This window comes from Hibiscus syriacus, unplaced genomic scaffold (genome assembly GCF_006381635.1).
Source record: "Hibiscus syriacus cultivar Baekdansim isolate YM2019G1 unplaced genomic scaffold, ASM638163v2 tig00110621_pilon, whole genome shotgun sequence".
NCBI lineage: Eukaryota > Viridiplantae > Streptophyta > Magnoliopsida > Malvales > Malvaceae > Hibiscus > Hibiscus syriacus.
In genome coordinates, this window is record NW_024062802.1 from 2,446,262 (window position 1) to 2,466,079 (window position 19,818).

A 19,818-nucleotide genomic window follows, 5' to 3' on the forward strand; every position below is an offset into this window, starting at 1 on the left:
TTAATTACATAATTTTAAAAGATAAATTTGACCACGTATAAAATAAAATAATTTACAAAATTATCTTTCAAAATATTATTAATAGATATAACACATTTATTATGATAATTTTAAAAGAAAGTGATATATAAAGTAAAATATGTATATTAGAATTTTATTTTCTAACATGACATTTTGAATTAAATAATTTAAATTTTAAAAATGATAAATTTGGTGAGACGGAGAGAATATATTCTAGTCAGTGCACTCTTACCTTTTTTGATGTTCGACTTTTTTCTAGATTTTTTCGTTTGATGAATGCCACGAAATTTCGAAGTCAGGGATTACCGATGAATTAGCATTTTAAATTGAAGTGGTTGTTATTATTTAGGGTAAATTACATAAATGGTCAATAATATTTGACTAAGTTTTTGGTTTTTCTATTAAAGTTTTAAAAGTAACATATTAGTTACTAATGTTGTCGATTTATAACAAAAAGGTCACTCCACCTCATCCTAGTTAAAGTAATGACGTGATAATGTTAATAAAATTTACCCCTAAACGACTATTAAAACATCAAATATGTCATTAAACAATAATTTTATATCTAATTTATCCCCCCAAAACTTTTTCATTTATGTTCTTTTTCAAATACCCATCACCATCATCGTATTGCTCCCCTCCCCGCCTCTCCCGCCTCTCCCATTGTATTCCTGCAACCCTCGTGAGCCGGTTAATTATTGTGCAAGCATTGAACGTTGCAGGGAGAAACAACAAGAGAGCAGTCCAAACACAAACCCTGCAAAAATATTTATCTTGTAAGATCAAGTACTTATATGAAAAACTCTCAATTTAAACCGATAACGGCGAAAAATTATTCTACCATCCAGTCCAAGCCAAATATAATTCTTGCCCCAAGTCTTCTCTTCCTTTGGTAAAGTTGTACAAATATGTATACATAATAACAGTAGGCTATGCACCTCCCAAAATCAAAAGAGATCGGTCATTGAATATCGTAGTGATAGAACTTGTATCTCGGCTCATTTACATAAAAAGAACAAGGGTTAAAAATAACGTGTAAAACTCCATGACCATGGCAGAAAGCAACATCTCTGCACAGTTGGTACATCAAATTCTGTTAAACAAAGATCACAAGCATTAATGAAAATATTCACATTATTACATACATCTTATAACATAGTAAAAAGAGTGAGAGAGGGAGACCTGACAGTGTTAACGAGAATTTTCTCCCCCGTATTATGAAAGGATACGATGAATTTTTTGAGATCGATATGCATGTACTTAAACACCAAGTAGAGAACATTATTTCATTCCTTCATTTTTCCCTGTTTAACCTCCATCAATATGTAATATGAACATTGAAAAGTTCATATAAAATTAAAATGGAATTTGAGAGTGAAATCATCACAAGAACAAAAAAGCAAAAGAAAGACACGTTGACTCGAGTCTCGCGAGAGAGCATTTTCAAGATGGAAACCTCGTAGAGAGTGGTGGTAAGGACGCCTTCATCATCAAATACTTTTTCTAAATGTAACATTGACAGAACTTGTATCTCGACTCAGTTACTTCCCAAATGCGATAACAGGTAGAGCAAAAGCAAAGGAGATGTAGGCAGTTGGGGCTAGTACTCTGCAAGCAATCAGAAAATGTACAGTAAAATCATTTACTATGGTGGTGGTGGTGGTTGGTAAAAAAAAAAGGGAATTAATTTTTTTTGTGTGAATAAATTGGTATAAAATCATTGTTTTAAGAATTTATTTGATGTTTTAATATTAGTTCAAGGGTAAAATTAAATCTTTATCTTTTTATTAACAATGCCACATCATCCATTTAATGGAAATATCAATAATGTTAGTGACCAATTAATGAAAATATCAATGATGTTAGTTATCAATGAAAAAAATTTCACTTACTCAAATGGTTACCTACTCACTCAAATAGCAGTGACCATATATGTAGTTTACCCCGTTATTTAATCACCCACCTTGAATAACGTCATGTTATAATTTAAAATTATTTATTCTTCTTATGCTAAATTCCAGCTGAACGTGTGATTCGGAGACAAGATTATTAGAATCCAATGATCTAACTTAATGTCAATCCATGCCGCTGCTGTCTTTTTCAGGAGACAGCTGTTATGCCTAACACTAAACATGTGAATACACATTATTATAATGTTTATCACATTGTCATCGCATCGGTCATCGGCCCTACCATACTTAACATCAATTGCACTTAAAACGTTAGGGTTAAGGTTATTTAATTATGAATAAATTCCTATAATTTATAATTTGTTTAGAATTTACACTCCACCCACAATCCCAAATCGGAAGGGATAAAAATAAGTCGGGCCTAGAGCAGGACCACATCGCAATAAATCTATCCATGTGCGCTTACTCTCAAAATCCCACTCCCAACCATTTTCTCATATAAACTTTTCATTTTATTTTTACGATAAACTTATAAATAAATTAACAAAAAAGAAAATAAATGTTTAAGAAAAAGAAAAGCACTCTAATCAAAATAATGACTCAAAAAAGAAACAAATCAACACACACCGACATAATTACGAATCAGGACAAGAAAACTGAAGAAACGACAGTGGCAAAGATAGTGAAAACAATACTGCTTAAAAGAGGAGCTGTCACATGACCGGCACCTTTATTCGATGTGCTGTTCTCCGAAGAACCTGCTGGCGCATCAGCCGGAGATCCGGCAGGAGTGTCTGTCGGTGGAGCCGGTGGTGAAGCCGCAAGCGGTGACGGTGCTTCAGACAATGGAGATGGACTCGGTGTCGGTGTGGGCGAGGAAACTGGCTCCGGAGCAGGTGCTGGGGATGGTGACTTTCCGAACAGCTCGGTTGGAAGCAAAACGCTGTCGACGGTGAAAAAGACAACCGGTGGCGAGTCAAAAACCGCTTCGTTCACTCTGGCTGGACCAACCCCCGTGTGTAGTGTAACGTCGTCGCCGGCGGACGTAGCCGTCAGATCGAACTTCCCAGCGCCGCTAGTCGCAAGCGTACTGATCGGATCTTTCTGGGTCTTCAAAGTCCCCTTGGGTTTGTAATCCGGCGAGGCGTGGTACTCCAGAAGTGAAACTTGTTCGGCATTGGTGAGTTTGCTCAGATCAGGGACACCTTTCGCTTTGAAAGCTTCATCGGACGGAGCGAAAACGGTCAAACCTTTATCAAGCGCAGACTCGTAAGTCTTGAGCACGCCACTACTGGCGAGCAAAGCAGCAAAAGTCTTGCAGCCGGCTTTTTCAAGCAATCCGGTAATGTTGACGCCGGAAGACGACGGGGCCGGAGCCGATAAGATACCCGGAGCAATAATCGGAGCACTGATCTCAAGGATGGAGATATTATAAGGAATCTGCTTAACAGATTTCGTGTAAGAGGAGTCGAGTTTGGAGCCGGGAATGGCGGAGCCGAAACCCACTTTGCCGCCTTGGATATCGGTAATGTTGACGAACCCAAGATTTCCGGGAGCATTCCCGGTGGTTTGGTAAAGCGTGGTGGTGAGTGTAGTGCCTTTGGAGATTTTGTGGAGCTTTGGAGGGTCGTAGTAATCTAGAAGTACGTGGAGGCTAAGGATGTTTTTAATGACCGACAAGGGGTGTTTGGCTGTGAGGCCGACATTGCTCCATTGTTGAGGACAAGACAAGTGATCGTCTCTCTGGTGTTGATTTCATCAGCTAATTTTGTTTGTGAAAGGAAGCTGTTGTAAGATGAGTAATCTGGGTAGCCTTCGAGAATGGCTGTTATGTTGTGAGCATTGACCGAAACAGCAACCAGAGAGAGAATAAGAAGAATGAAGTTTGCGTCGGCCATTCTCGAAGGTTGAAGAAGAAAGAGACATGCAATAGATCCAAGTCAGTGAAGAGCTAAAAAGGGAAGACTCTGGAAGGCTATGGTTTTAACCAGGGTCAATAGTTAACCATGGTTGAGTTATGGAAAAGGATGGGGCCACGTGGGATGGGTCAGGCCACAGCTGGAAAGGAAATTTTATAAGGATTTTGTTTTGTGTAAATGGGTGGAGTGGAATTGACGATAATGGACCTGCCTCTTTAGTTTATACCATCATTCAAGCTATCCGTTATGCTTATGAATATGATTGATGAAACGGGTATCTTCATAACGGCTATAAACCCAAGGTTAGAGCTCAAATTCTTTTGCGTTCGCTTCGGCTCATTTACTCACTTGCCATTAAACAATAAATTTACATTTTACTATATTTTACTTAAAATATGAGTCAACAGAAATGTTTGTATAAAAATTTATAAAATTGAACTCATAGATAGTTTTAATGTGGTTTATTCTCTTCGATGTTTTAAGTTCAAGCATCAGTGTTTATTGGTCGCTCATATTTAATGATTGATTATAGATCAAGCCATATAATTTTACATACAAATTTATTATTTTTATGGCGGTTACTCTTTTTCTTCATCTTTATTTTATATATAACGATAATAATTTTAGTGTTTGTTGGTATTTATTATTTTCCTTTACTTTTTTATATAACAATTTACTTTTTTTTTTGTTAGTTTTTAATAACTATATCTTTATGGTGTGTTTTCTTCTACGTTCTAATATGTTTCTTATATTTTTATTAGTCGTTTGATCGATCTTTTTGTTTATTTTTGTCTCAATGTTGGATTTGATGTTACTCTAACTGATCAAGATAGAATATTTGTATTCTTGTTGATATTTCCTGTTTTGAATCATCAAATTGAATTTAGATACGTGATTTACGTTCGAATAAAGTTTTCTCACGTCACTCGATTATGATTTACGATTTCTTGATGATTTTCTAGTAGTTTGATCTCTTTTTATGGTTATTTTATCGATACAGTCATATTTGTCTGTATTTATTATATCTTGTTCGATTTTTCTAATTGTGTTTTAACCTTTTAACAAACATATTTGCAGCCTCTAGTGCACGAGCACCTTTTGACAGTAAGATTTGTTCATATCATAATTAAAACTTAAATATCTTTATAGTTTCGTGTGCTCGAACTTGAAATCTCTAAACTAGTAACGTAACTTAATTCATAAAATATAACAATCATATTTACTTCTCATGATTCAATTTACTTTTATAAAGCTTGTTCCCCAACTAGATCACTTGCCACACCCCTACATCACCGCCATAAAATCATATTCTCAAGCATCTATCTGTGCTATTTAACCTTTCTCCTTTTGGTCTTCGTTGTGTGGTCCTCAAATGCCAACAAAATCATGACATATGCGGAGATAACGGGGCTATGGTGCCGGATCGGCAAATTTTCTGAGATAATTAGTGATAAGGGAATTTTTTTTATATAAAGAGTGAATTATCTACTGAAATAGTATGAATATTACATAATTAATAGGAAATTATTTGAATCACTTGATATTTTTTTAAATACGTATGAAAAATATATTGTACTTGAGAAGACACGATGTCTTCCTTAAGTTATGTGTATAGTCCGCAACAAAAATTTTAAGAATCGAAAATAATTATAAAATAAGTCGAGTTATTTGAACATCTTCTATAACAAATATCTTAATTGAAAAAAAAACAAATTTTAATACACTTCGTATGAACACATCTTTTTTTTCACAGTATTGTCTAAAAAAATTACCGATATACTGAGTTTGTTTTCTTCTTTTCACGTATGAGCATACCAAAGAAAAATTGATTGGAGGATTGTGATTAGTCCTGTAAACGAACCGAACGCACACGAACGGAGGTATGTTCATGTTCGTTCATTTAATAAATAAACGAACAAATTTTTTTTTTGTTCATGTTCGTTTATTAAGGAATATAACTTGTTCATGTTCGTTTATTTAATAAATAAATGAACATAAACGAACATAAATGAACACGAACATAAATGTTGGAGACCCTACCTTCCATTGTTCTTTCATGAAAAATAGTCGACAATGCAAATCAACCAAATCTACAGTGATAAATAGCATAAGAGTTGATTAGCAGTGATGAAATGTTTGAATATATCAAATATTTCGATCGATCTTTTAAAGATATTAAATTATTCACACGACTTAATTTAACGATATAACATTTATCTTAGTGGTCCATGATTAAATATGAACAATCATTTTTCACTACATTATTCTAATAAATTCGTCGGCTAAAAGTTTTGTGACATAAATGTCAGACTTTAGTGAGGTTTGTTAATAATGGTCTTTTCTGTTTGCAGATTATAAAATTTAACAGCATGAAGATTTCGAACGGTACAAATTGGACTACAAGGCAATAACATAGATCCGAAATACCTTCGATGCTACATATCGTAACTGATTTTATTGCTAAGCCACCATTCAAAATTTTAACGTACCTAAAGTCTACTCTACAACTAAAGGCTACACAAGAAATATGAAAACAAAAGTTCATTGTCAAAGTGTATTTTCTACTTATTAATGGGTTCTTCATAGAAAACTCATTACTTTCGCTATTACACTCTTTTGCAGAAATTACATTGAAACTTTTGTTTTGTTTTCTGGCAAATTCTATATATTTTTCTCTTTACTGATGCTCATATACTTTCGATTGTTACATTTATCTTCCCATCTATTTCTAGAAAGAAGTATGATGTTTTCTTGAGTTTTAGATGTGAAGATACCCGCAATAACTTTACATATCAACTATTAAGCCAAATAAAACAGAGAAAGAGATGAAAACATACATGTAAAACTTCAGATTGCACTATAATATAACTTGTTTTGAAGCTTTCAGCGATCGTCTACACTCTCTAGTGAGCACTAGGGTTTGGGGAAAAAATGGGGAAAATGAATATAGGTGCGAGGTGCCTCACGGGTAAACATATTGGATTTAAACTCCAAAACAAATTGGGTTAATTATGAAATTGGTCATGAGAATATCAGATTAATTAATATTTTAAAGATACTTACAAATTGGTCACCAAAATTGATTTAAGAAGATTGAGTTAAACATAAATGAATGAATATAAACGAACATAACCGAATGAACATAACCGAACGTTCATGAACGTAAATGAACGAACGAGACCTATGTTCATGTTCGTTCATTTAATTAAACGAATACAAAATCTTGTTCATGTTCGTTCATTTAAAAAATAAACGCACATAAACGAACTTCCCGCCGCACGATTCATGAACGGTTCGCTGAACGTTCAGTTCATTTACAGACCTAATTGTGATTAGAATTTTCCGTACCAATCTAATTAATAATTTATATAAATTTATAATACTAATACAGACATAACCCATGAAATGGAGTGTTTTAATCCCAACAAAATTATGAAAATAATCAGCGATAACACACTCAAATTATCTCTAAACTCGATTTAATCTCATAAGTTGTTTTGTTTCCGAATAATAAACCATTATATGTGAGTAAAATTCGATGAAAATATTTTTTCAGTACGATATTGTCAGAACCGTATTTCAGGTGGGCTCGAAATTGGGCTTCAACTTGAATGAAGTAGTTAGAGTCGTCACCGATCATTTATTTTAAAATAAATAGGTCGATTGGATACCTCAATTTCTTACTTGATCTGCATCTTACCAAAGATATGTTGGATTCGGGAGTCGGTTACAATCAATGAATGATTAACACCATTGAATTGCCCTTTCGGTACGAATTAATTTACAGTTGTCTTACTTCAGAAAATTGTAATTTAAATTAAAAGATAAAATATGATTCAATTTACTTACCTCTGATAGATTTGAACGAAGACCTTTAAAAAGATAGCAATGTTAGATTTGTAATAAGTACAAAATCAAATTAAGATAGAAAATGCATAAATACGAAAATAACAAACGAAACGAAAAAATAACAAAGGAAAAATAAAAAAAATAAAAAATAATGCAAGATAAATAAAATGGTAAAATAAACAAAAATAACAAAACAAAATGAAAAAAAAGAGAAAAATAATATATATATATATATATATATATATATATATAATGTAAGGAAAACAAATAATAAAAAAGTAAAAATAAGTAAAAATAAGAAAAATATGATAATAATAATAATAATAAACCAAAAAAGAAAGAAAAATAGTAAAAATAAAAAAATAAAAAAAATAAAAAAGTAATATATATATATATATAATAAAATGATTGAATTGAAATAAAAATCAAATTTGAGGGTCAATTTCAAAGCAAAATCAGGGTATTAATTCAATTTAGGACTAAAATGCGCTCTTAAAAAACCACGGGGGACCAAAACTGGAATTCTTCCATATTGAATCAAAAACACGCGGGTCAATGACATGGGTCGGTTCAACATACGGGTCAGAATGGGTCCATGGGTTACATATAAAATCCAAAAATCAACTAAAACATTTCATTGTTTTCATTTTTGCCAAACATAAAGCCCTCTCCCCCTATATTTTCTCTCTCCTATTCTCGGGGTGTTCTTCATTTGAAGAACAACCGCCGCGAAAACCCAGAAACTGGCCAAACGTCACCTCGTCGGCCGCCGTTCATCGGTGGTGTACTTTTTTTCTTTTATGTTTTCGAATGCTCTTCTTGCCTAGTTTGTGAAAATCAAAACATTTTTTTAAACAAGCCTCGGGAGGGCTAGATCTAAAGAAAAAGATCTCGAAAAAGCCCTCCCTTTCGGTGATCGACGATTTTTTTTCCAGATCGAAAACAAAGAAAATTAAACATGCAAGCCTCCAAGCCGAAAAAGGTACGGACTTTACTTCTTATTTCTCTTTGAAATTGTACAAAAATAATGCTTCGATCACTTGTGTAATTTTCTGAGTAATCTCTTGTGTTTGGTGTGATTTTTGTGTAATATATTATGCTTTGGTTTGTTGATTACATCTTATTTATAGGTACAAACTACCCTATTTTTAGTTTGATAGAATCCTATGCAAACTAAATCTCTTGCCTTGTTTCTTGTGTTTCAGTTAGCCTTGGAGTCCTACTAATGCACGTCGTCGGAAAAAACGGGGGGCTGCCGTTGGCTTGGCCGCTCCATGCGTATTTGGTTTAGAGGCATGCGGCGCTTGAGAAAATTGGCTAGGGTTCGAAAACCCTAGTTGACCCGGGTTAGACCATTGTTTCCGGGTCACGGGTTGCTACTTGGATTCGGGTTGTTTATTTTGAAAACGGGCTGGATGTTTTGTAATTGGTTCCTTGTAACTGGGCTTCGGGGTACTTGGGCTGTACAAAACAAAAGAGAAAAATGTTAGTGAATAAAAATACATATATAATATATATAATATATATAATGTATACTCCTCATCGGTCCGAAAAAAGGTGTCTACATGTATCATATATAATAATTTTAACTTGGATTTGAAGGTTAATTAAGTTAATTTATTATCGGGTTTGAAATTCAAAACGGTTTAATCGACAAAATTAACTTAAATTTATTATTGAATATTAATTAAAATTACTGGGTAAACTATATATTTAGTCACCTAATTGTTCGCACGATTTTGTTTTGGTCATCAAATTAATATTTTCAAAATCAAAACTAACGTTATGTTTTGGTTTCATTTTGATCACTCTTTATTAAAAAATTAACGGTAATGATGATATCTCATTATAAGCTAATGTCATATCATTATTGAGAAAAATTAAAAAAAATTATGACTAAAAATAGAACCACACAAATAGTTATGTGATTAAATATATAGTTTAGCCTATACTTATATACTATTTATATTTGGACCTATTAGGCCTATATTCAAATAAACCCAACAATCACAAGTAAAAGGCCAATCGGACACCAACAATCCACCTGTCGCAGCTGAAATGCAGAACCGGGCTCCACTACCAACCTAAGTGGTACCCACAATAACTGTATCCAGTGACGTGTACGCCTCTTTCCTTCCGTAGTGCCAGGCAAAATTAATCTGACATTCCCGTGGCAAATAACACACCACTTTTTCACCGCCTGCAACAGCTCGATTCTCCACGGGAACTTTTGATTTGCGGCGACTAAAAAAAGTTAAAAAACGGCTTTAAAAAAAGTGATCGTTAAAATTTAGATTAATTATGTTATATCATTCAATTTGAAATATTATTAAGTACAATAATATATTAGATAACGTTTATATAATGTAATAGGTAATGCTTATATTGACCTATTTTCTAACTAAATATGTATATTTAAATCGGTAACATTACAAATTTACTTATTACATTATAATTATTGATTTTGATATTTTTGAGATTGATACAATTTTAAATGTATCGACACTTTATGTGTGCACCTCGTTGTTCTTTCATTTTGAGAAAAAAATATCGACACATATTTAAAGAGTGTCGATACATAATGTAAACTTATTTGCTAATTAATCAGTATATTTTTATCGGTTACATTGTAAATTTACCTGTTACATAATAATTATCGATTTCGATGTTTTTTAGATCGATACTTTTCATAAATACATCGACACTTATGCATGCACCAGTTTGAGTTCTTCAATCAACAATTTCAATGACACAAAATCCTAACAAAAAAAATAAAACTAAAATTGACCTAACTTTATCCTTTGGAGATAATAAGAGTATATCATAAGTTTGCGTTGAGAGATGTCAGTTTCTGAGTTTTTGTTTTTTGAGAAACTTATAACATGATGGATTTCTTACTGATTTTGTTTAAAATATCCAACTTTTTGTATTAAAAAATAAAAATTATGAAACAAAAATGACCACACAAACACACTTTTTTACTATCGGTTTTGTCATTTCGAAACCGATTTTATCATATTTTTACCTGTTATATTATTATGGATCGATACATTTTTATAAAATATCGACACTTTATTGGCGCTATAACTTCTTCTCTTTTAAATTCCAAAAGTGTCGATACTTATAATAAAGTATCGACACTTTCAACATATCCGATAGCTCTTTACCGGTTTTGTCATTTCGAGACCGGTTTTGTTATATTTTTTCCTGTTATATTGTTATGGATCGATACATTTTTATAAAGTATCGACAATTTATTGGCGCTATAACTTCTTTTCTTTTAAATTCTAAAAGTGTCGATACTTACAATAAAGTATCGACACTTTCAACATATCCAGTAACGCTTTACCGATTTTGTCATTTCGAGAACGATTTTATCATATTTTTACCTGTTATATTGTTATGGATCGATACATTTTTATAAAGTATCGACACTTTATTAGCGCTATAACTTCTTCTCTTTTAAATTCCAAAAGTGTCGATACTTATAATAAAGTATCGACACTATCAACATATCCGGTAGCGCTTTATCTGTTTTGTCATTTATGGACCGGTTTTGTCATTTGTTTACATGTTATATTGTTATGGATCGATACATTTTTATAAAGTATCGACACTTTCAATATATCCGGCAGCGTTTTACCTGTTTTGTCATTTATAGACCGGTTTTGTCATTTTTTTACCTGTTATATTGTTATGGATCGATACATTTTTATAAAGTATCGACACTTTCAATATATCCGGTAGCGCTTTACCTGTTTTGTCATTTATAGACCGGTTTTGTCATTTTTTTACATGTTATATTGTTATAGATCAATATATTTTTATAAAGTATCGACACTTTCAATATATCTGATAGCGCTTTACCTGTTTTGTCATTTATATACCGGTTTTGTCATTTTTTTTACCTGTTATATTGTTATGGATCAATATATTTTTATAAAGTATCAACACAAACCAACAAGTTAAGTTTGCCAGTTGTCAAATTTTTTAATGTTTCTTCATGATTTACACCTATTACATTATTATTACTCGATATTTCCGATAGCGCTAAACTGAATTTGTCAAATATCTTTTAATGCATCCGGTAATGCCGTATATTAGCCGTATATTAGTCCGTCTTTCCGGAGACAACCCCCACTCTCTACCCTTCCATTGGAAACAAAAAGGTATATTACCGTAGTCATAACTTTTGTTTTATAATTATTTACTTTTGCTCACCGAAATTGTAAAAGTAACATTTTAGTTTCTTATGCTATCGTTTTATAATGTTTTGGTCAGGGAAATATATATATCATGTTAGTTTGATGATGCACTATGTTAGTAGAAGATATTATTATTTTTTATTTAACCCTTAAATTTTAGATAAAATATTATTTTGACCCTTAATTTTTTTTTAAAAAAATAATAATTTAATCTCTAAATCTAACCAAAGTTCTCGTCATGGATGAAAGGGGGTGAGTGGTTCGCGGGGGAGTTCACACTCTGAAAATTTTAAATTTATTTAGATATATGCTTTGTATTTTATTGATAATATGTTTTTACATATTTTAAAATTTTATAAGTACACATCCTCTCATGTTTTATAAGTTTATCATTTTAACATTATATCTTGCGTTCGTCCCTATTTTCCGTCTCACCATAACTGTTGATTATCATCAATCACTATCATTCACAACTATTAGACTTTAAAACTTTAATTAATTTTTTAATCTCTTAAACGTGAACGTGACGTATATTTCGTAAAAATATTGAAGCTTATAATAATATTTTTTTTTGAAGAGACTAGCTTGAAACATGTTTACAAGTAATTGTTTCATGTTTACACAGTCAAGACAGGATTTAAAGGCTATTAAAATTTATTCCTCTAGTATAAAGTAGATCTAATTTTGGATATGATTATGAAATACGACATATGAAAAGGTTTAATATGTAAAACAAAATATATATGCACAAATTTGAAGAAATCAAGATGTCTATTTCCCCAATAAAGTATCACATAACATGCTAAATTATGTTTTGGGTAGCATTTTAAAATTGGACAAATTTTATGTAGATTTTATTGTCAAGCAAAATATAGAATTTGTAAAGTTTAAAATATTTTTTAATAAAATATACATTGAATTTTCGTTTAAAAGATGAAAAAATGAATTATAAATTTTAGAGTCTAACGATCATTGATAACAAGCGGTGGTTAATGACAACAACGATGAGCGAAAATGGATGGTGGGGGATTTTTTTGTTGGATTTAAGGGTTAAAATGATATTTTTAATTAAAGTTTAAATGTTAAATTGACATTTTATCTAAACTTTAAGGATTAAATTAAAAATTAACTCATTTTACTAACATTTCATAGCATCAAATTAACAACGTTTAACGTTTCAACGATCGAAACGTCATAAAACGATAATATAAATAACCAAAATATTACGTGTATATATATTCAGTGAGTAAAAATAAACATTTATGAAACAAAAGTGACAGTTGAGGTAGTACCCAACGAAAACTGATGATGAAGAAAAAACTGAAATTTTATCTGCAGTGACTGCGAAAGGCTTATGATACTGTCCGAATGCTGACACGCGTTTCAACGTCAACTTTATGTCAGACTCGTCGCTGCCTGCGTTCGTTAAACCGGACCAAGTATGGCGATCGTGTTTTAAAGTTCTAGTTACTTCCTTTGATATATTCAGACTTCAGACCATTTTTAATCTGTGTTTTTGTTTTGGTCTTCTATGGATTCCGAGACGGTTCGAAGCCGAGTTCAACTAGATTCTGGTATTTTCTTATCTGTATAGTTATTTTTTATATAGAGGGTGACGGGTTAATTGATTTTTGCGTTTTGGGTTTGCTGTTGATTTTAGGTGATGGTGGGAGTGGGGCCCTAGAGTAGTTGGAGAAGAAGAGAGGAACGGTGAAGATGGAAGAGAATGAGATGGCGAGGGAAGGATTACCGTCGATCAAGTTGGGGCTGGGAATTGATGATGGGAAAACGTCGGAGAAACCCGTGAAGAAACACGGGAAGTGTGTGTTTACGACAGCTCAGTTGAATGAGCTGCAATTGCAAACGCTCATCTTCAAATACGTTCCTGTTAGCCTTGTTATACCCATTTGGAAAAGCGTCGCCTCCTCCTCCGTTGGCTCTGCTCATGGCGGCGTCTATCAACGGCATCCCAGCTGTAAGCTTTCTTCTTTATTAATCTTCTCTCTTGCCTAGGGTCATTTTTTCTCTTATTTTCTTTTGATTTTGTTTTCTGTTTTCTTTTTGATAGATATGAACTATGAAGATGTAAAAGGATGAGAATGTTTCTGGATAATGTTGATTTATTATTGTACCAATCTCGAGATTTTGGGTTTGAGCAGAGCAATATCTTCCCATTTAATTTGTTAGGGGAGCTATATGGTTTTCCTTTCAATGGAATGATTTGGTTTTGGTAGTGTGAATTTTACGTGAAGAGTGCAAATTACTTTTGTTGTTTTCTGTTTTAGGAGTGATTCCTCGAGGAATTGATTATAGGAACATGGCGGATACAGAGCCAGGGAGGTGTCGCAGGACGGATGGGAAAAAATGGCGGTGCTGTAAGAATGTGATTTCTTATCAGAAGTATTGTTTGCAACACATGCATAGGGGTTGTCGTCCGCGTTCAAGAAAGCCTGTGGAAACTTCTCAAACTGCTCTGCACGACTCGAGATCGTCTAAAATTTCAATCGAATTATCGGATATCTCGAAAACCCTTTCAGCACCTGTAAGCTCTCAATACATGAGCCAGTCCTCTTGTAATACCAGCACAAGCCATGAGTCCCCTGCTGTCACTGCTATAGGAAGCAACAATGTATGCAGCAACCGACACTCCATTAATGCCAATGCCACAACTAGTAGCATCAGCATCACCGCAACAAAGAACAAATGGTTCCAAAAGGATCAAAACTGCGACAAATACTAGCGAGAAGGTGGAGAAACTATCTGTTAGTGATGGTAGTACCATCAATAGAAGCTGCAAGAGTGTAAACAGAGTCACCATCGCTAATAATATATCTCCGACCGTGGGCTTTTCTCCAAAACGTGTTCTTCAAGGTAGCGCTGTAAAAATTTATATAATGTTTCTGTTACATAATTCTTACCACTACTCCATTCGAGAACCTTCCGATCCCGTCTGTTTTGGCTATAAAAACATGCTATATATCATTTAATGTACAGGTCTTTTGAATTTGGTTGTACTGCATGTGTTCTTGATCTTTTCTTGCTGGAATCATTTGGTAGTCTGCATTGTTTGCTAGTCCGAAAGATCTATCAGAAGGTTCTTTTTGATAGAGAAGAATTCTTTCATGTTATTCCATATATTTTGACTATGTCATTTTAGCTTTAGTAGTTTATGCTTTTATAATGTAGCTTCTGAAGAATGTTGTTGTTCTTTTGGGTACTAGGCAACAGCAGTTCCCGTGTTTACACAAACGGAATAGAACTTGAACCGGGGAGGTGTAGAAGAACAGACGGGAAACGATGGCAGAGCAGCAGGGATGTTATTACTGATAAAAAAATATTGTGCACGGCACATTCACAGAGGTGCTAGAAAGCACCCCGAGGTTTCACAGCCCGTTGCCGCTTCCACTATCACTAATTGTTGACCTAGTAAATTAACAATAGCCAAAAGACCAGCAAGTTCAGCCCTGAGCACCAGTCTGTCTGTCTCTATTCCAAGTCCTCTGCTCGTTGCACGAGATGAAAAGAGTATGAGCAGCAGCAGCGAGACGACCATCAGCGACACAATGGTTACTGTCTCCGATAATGGTAGCTTCTCTTAGTCATTGATGAGAATCGTGAGATATTGTTTAGAAGGTGAACCTTGGATCCAACTTCTATGCCAACTCGAGATAATTGAGGTGTTTCTTCCTGTAGACATGATAGGATATATAGGTATATCGATCTGCAATTAGTTTATAATACTCGGATATTAGTGACCAATACTTGAGTTAAAATTTTTGTTAAGGTAGAAAAGGGTTCCTTCTTTTTGCGTATTAAGGTGTGCAAAATCGGACGAGTTCTTGGTTTAATGTTATTACTACAATGTGCACTGTACTTTTTTTTTTTTTGCGAGAAATTCCAATTGCAAACAGGAACAGTCTTCAAAAGTCTAGACAACGATAGACAAAACATATGAGGCAAATAATGTCTCATAAGCCATAATTGTAACACTAGCCAAAATTCTGAAGTAAACTTTGGTGAACTAAAGATCAATGAAATTACTCATCGTCTTCAATGACTTTGGTGCCCAGACCCTTCAGTCCTTCAGCTGGGATTTCGACAACAGTTACCAGGGAGTAGAGCTCCTCCTTTGCATCTTCATCATCGTTTCTCTTGCGAGCAATGCGAACCCTAATCCTTCTTGGGACACTTCGGATCCCTCTGCTCCAGATGTGCTTGTTCAGCTTGACATCAACTCTCACATCCTTTGTCCCCATTTCTTTTTCTGCAAACTTCCTGATCTCCTTTATAGCCTTGGGAGCCTTCTTCTTGAATGTACAGCCATGGAGGCGCTTGTGAAGGTTTATGGTGTACTCTCTGGTCACCACCTCTTCTTTTCTTCCCCTTGTTTTCTCAACCATTTGCACTCGCTCTTACGTTGGACCTTACCTGATTGGATTGACGGAAAGCAGAAGTGAGCCAAAGAGAGACAAAGGAAGCTCGAGTAAAAATATACACTACAATGTGCACTGTACTTAATTTCCCTGTTGGGGTTCTATATGTTTAGGGTTGTAAATGAACAAAACTATTTATGAATTGTTCGTATAACATTTGCTTATGTTCGTTTATTAAGTTAAATAAACGAGTGTAAACAAAATTTTTTATATTCATTTAATAAACGAATGAACACAAACATAGATGTATTTTGTTCGTTTATGTTCACAAAAAAAAGCTTGTTTAGAAGTTTGTTTTGTTTTTTCATACATTTTAAATACAGTATTAAGTGAATGCAAGGACTAATGTAAATATATGATGAAGTTTGGAGTTTAAACTATGAAACTTAAGGAATTTAAGTAGTAATGATTTAATTTTACCATTTTTAGCTTCTAAATGAATATATTCACGAATATGTTTGTAAACACTAAATGAACATAAACACCTTAAAAATAAATAAATAAAAATGTAATATTAAAATTTTAAATGAACGTGAACCAAATATAAACACATTTTTTTATATAAAAAAATATAAACATAACCTTATTTATTCATGCTTAACTTATATATATATATATATATATGTCACGATTCAATGTAGTTTTGTATTTTTCTCTATCAAATATGTATCATTTGATTCTAAACATTAAATCAATAAGACGTTAGGGTTGACTATTAGAAAATAATAGTGAATAAATAAAAAATAACAGAATAAATTTATTATATAGTGTAATTATTATTTTAAAAATAATTTCGTTTGAATTAGTGTAATTTCTAAATTGAACTTTATCCTCTAAAGTTAACATAAGCTTTTAAATTGTATATATTTAAAATAAGAAAACGAAATTCAGAATTATGTTGCTACTTTCTTGAAAAGAAAAAAATTAGAATTTTTTATTCTGGTTGTCCTCCAGTTCTAGGATTTCGTCTTGACTAATCAGGCTTGACCCGCGTTGCACACCTGGTTTTGGTGGGTGAGTCATCCAGCAAAGATTTTTTGTATACACAATGACTCAAACTCGAGACATTGCTTAAGCGATATCAATTTACTTACCACTCGAACTAAAAATTTTGCTCGAAAAACAAATAGGTGGTGAAGAGAGGAGTGTAGAATAGGATGAAAGGATAGGTGAATGAGTGGGTAAAATTGAAAAAAAAAATTATCTTTGATCAGACAAAATTTGAAATAAATTTTGATAATTTTATTAAAAAAATCAATGTGATCAAAGTTGGTCTATCTGAATCAGTTGAACACAAAACTATTAATCTTGTTATTATAAGTTTCATCGTTTATTATATTCAATACGAGTAAAGACAAAACTAATATATAAATCTAGTGAAAGATTTATATCTCACCAAGGTAGAATATAAACAACCTTTTCATATTACACTATTTTATCCTAATAATTGTCGACGATGAGACTTCACTATGCGAAGAAAATAAAGTTATATTACTACACTATTATTCTTATGGATATGATCGATAGTTTCATCCCTTATTATTCAATATGAATAAAGTTATTTGTGAAGTTTAAAGAAGAAAAGCTACTTAAATCTACAGCGAGCTGTCAACATTGGAGAATTAGATTGGAGCTATAATATCTAAATCATTTTAGTCGTACACGACACTTGAATGGTGTCAAGCTACTCGAAGAAGCACATCATAGAAAGTAGTCAATGTGCCTGCTGATCAAACCAGTACCAGTCCCAGAAGATGGAAAGAAAACCACACAACGCAATCAAATCACCAGACTTGGTGGAAGATGGCGATGTGTAACTGCAGCAACGTGATTGGTGAGTACAACTGCAACCAGACTTCGGGGAAGGAGATGTGTAACTGAATACCATTGCAATTAAGACTTTGGATTAATTAGTACAAGATTATTTCAGAGTTTTATGTTTTAATCTTTGCCCAGTCGAGAGGAGCAAAGGCATATTATTCGAGAGACAGAATAAGCCACAAAATTATCTGGCTCTAATTGGTGAGGGATCTTGAATAGAAAAAGACAACACAGTCTGTACGTGAGCAAGGAGATAAATACCAACACATGGTAGTTTTGGTAACAACCGCCCCCACGTTTCCTTCTTTCCATGCCCTTCAAGAAGCGGAGATGTCTAAGGAAAGATGAACTAATATAAGCTAAGAAACGGTGTGACCGAAAATTTAATAAGATACTTAATAAAATTGGTTAAGCGCTACCGAAAATGTTGACATAATAATAATGTTGTAGGTGAAAAACATGATGAAATATTAAAAAAATTGGTAACCGGTAAACTTTGGTTATCGGTAGGTATCGACATATATATATATATAAGTATCGATATATAATTTCATGAGTAGACAAGAGGTTGGAACTTAAACAAAACAGTTGAGCGCGACCGTAAATGTCGAATTACACATAATATGTTATATTTAGTTATCGATACTTTTTCGATTCATGTATACAAGTATCGATACATGACAAGAAAACAAGTTGGAACTTAAACAAACTGGTAAAAATTTAACAATTGAGGTAGGTTAGACCGGAAAAAAATTTGAGACTGTAAGTATTGGTACTGATGTACAAGTATCGATACGTGTAGTAACATATAAGAAACTTAAAAAAATTAGTATTGGTCGAGTGAAACTCTTGATTTACGCATAATATATTATAGTATGGTATCAATACTATTTTTCAATACATGTAGACAAGTATCCATACAAGTGTTTGATATCAATACTATTTACACATTATATGTTATAGTTTGGTATCGATACGCTTTTAAGTATATGTATAAAAGTATTGCTACTTTAATAATTTAAAAGAATTGCAATAAAATCGGCTCGAAAGTATCGATACCTTACATACATGTATCAATACATGACAATATAACAGGATGAAAATTGACAAAAGCAGTTGAAATGGACAAAATCAATAGAAATTTGACAATACCGGTTGAAATTGGACAAAACCGATATAGACCGATTAGAAGTTGACAAAATCGGTTGAAATTTGATAATACCGGTTTCAATTTGACAAAATCAGTAAAGCGCTACTGGAATTGTTGACGTTAACATAATATGTTATTGTTTTGTATCGATACTTTTGTAAGTATATATAAAAAAGTATTGGTACTTTAGTAATTAAATATAATTAACATAACCAAATAAATATAATTAACATAACCAATTAAATATTTTGAAGGCATAACAGAGAATTTGCAAGGGCATATGTTTTTGTGAAATAGAAGGCATTACATAAAAACTCATAGTTTTTGAAATCTAACGTTTTAGTTGCTGCAAAATAGAAGCAATTCATTTTTGAAATCGTAGTTTTTTGTTGTTGGGAAATGAAATCAGAATCGAATCGAAAGGTATGTTGTCGAAATCCTAATTTTTTTAGTATTGTAATATTTAGAAATATAAGTTAGGGTTTGGGGTTTTCGAAGTAAAGAAGAATT

At 32.8% G+C, this 19,818-nt stretch overlaps 2 protein-coding genes, 1 long non-coding RNA gene and 1 pseudogene across 3 annotated transcripts; 1 reads left to right on the top strand and 3 right to left on the bottom strand.

The window, feature by feature from the left end:
- Positions 1 to 562: 562 nt before the first annotated feature.
- Positions 563 to 1,625, bottom strand: LOC120136101. The gene is made up of 3 exons (XR_005517305.1): positions 1,204 to 1,625; positions 863 to 1,114; positions 563 to 778 (listed from the first exon to the last, which is right to left on the bottom strand). It is a non-coding gene; the product is annotated as an uncharacterized LOC120136101 (long non-coding RNA).
- Positions 1,626 to 2,493: 868 nt separating this feature from the next.
- LOC120135976 (fasciclin-like arabinogalactan protein 10) lies at positions 2,494 to 3,867 on the bottom strand. The gene is given in 2 exon segments (XM_039152105.1): positions 2,494 to 3,631; positions 3,634 to 3,867. Coding segments are annotated over 2 exon segments (1,254 nt in total). The 5' UTR covers positions 3,830 to 3,867; the 3' UTR covers positions 2,494 to 2,573.
- Positions 3,868 to 13,435: 9,568 nt separating this feature from the next.
- Positions 13,436 to 16,132, top strand: LOC120135927 (annotated as a pseudogene).
- Positions 15,803 to 16,392, bottom strand: LOC120136274 (60S ribosomal protein L31-like). Its single transcript, XM_039152362.1, has one exon. It carries the CDS (start codon positions 16,302 to 16,304, stop codon positions 15,942 to 15,944), a length of 363 nt encoding a protein of 120 aa, XP_039008293.1. The 5' UTR covers positions 16,305 to 16,392; the 3' UTR covers positions 15,803 to 15,941.
- Between the last annotated feature and the right edge of the window lie 3,426 nt (positions 16,393 to 19,818).

Coding starts and splice junctions, on each gene's coding strand:
- LOC120136274 (XM_039152362.1), bottom strand. CDS start 16,304: ATGGTTGAGAAAACAAGGGGAAGAAAAGAAGAGGTGGTGACCAGAGAG.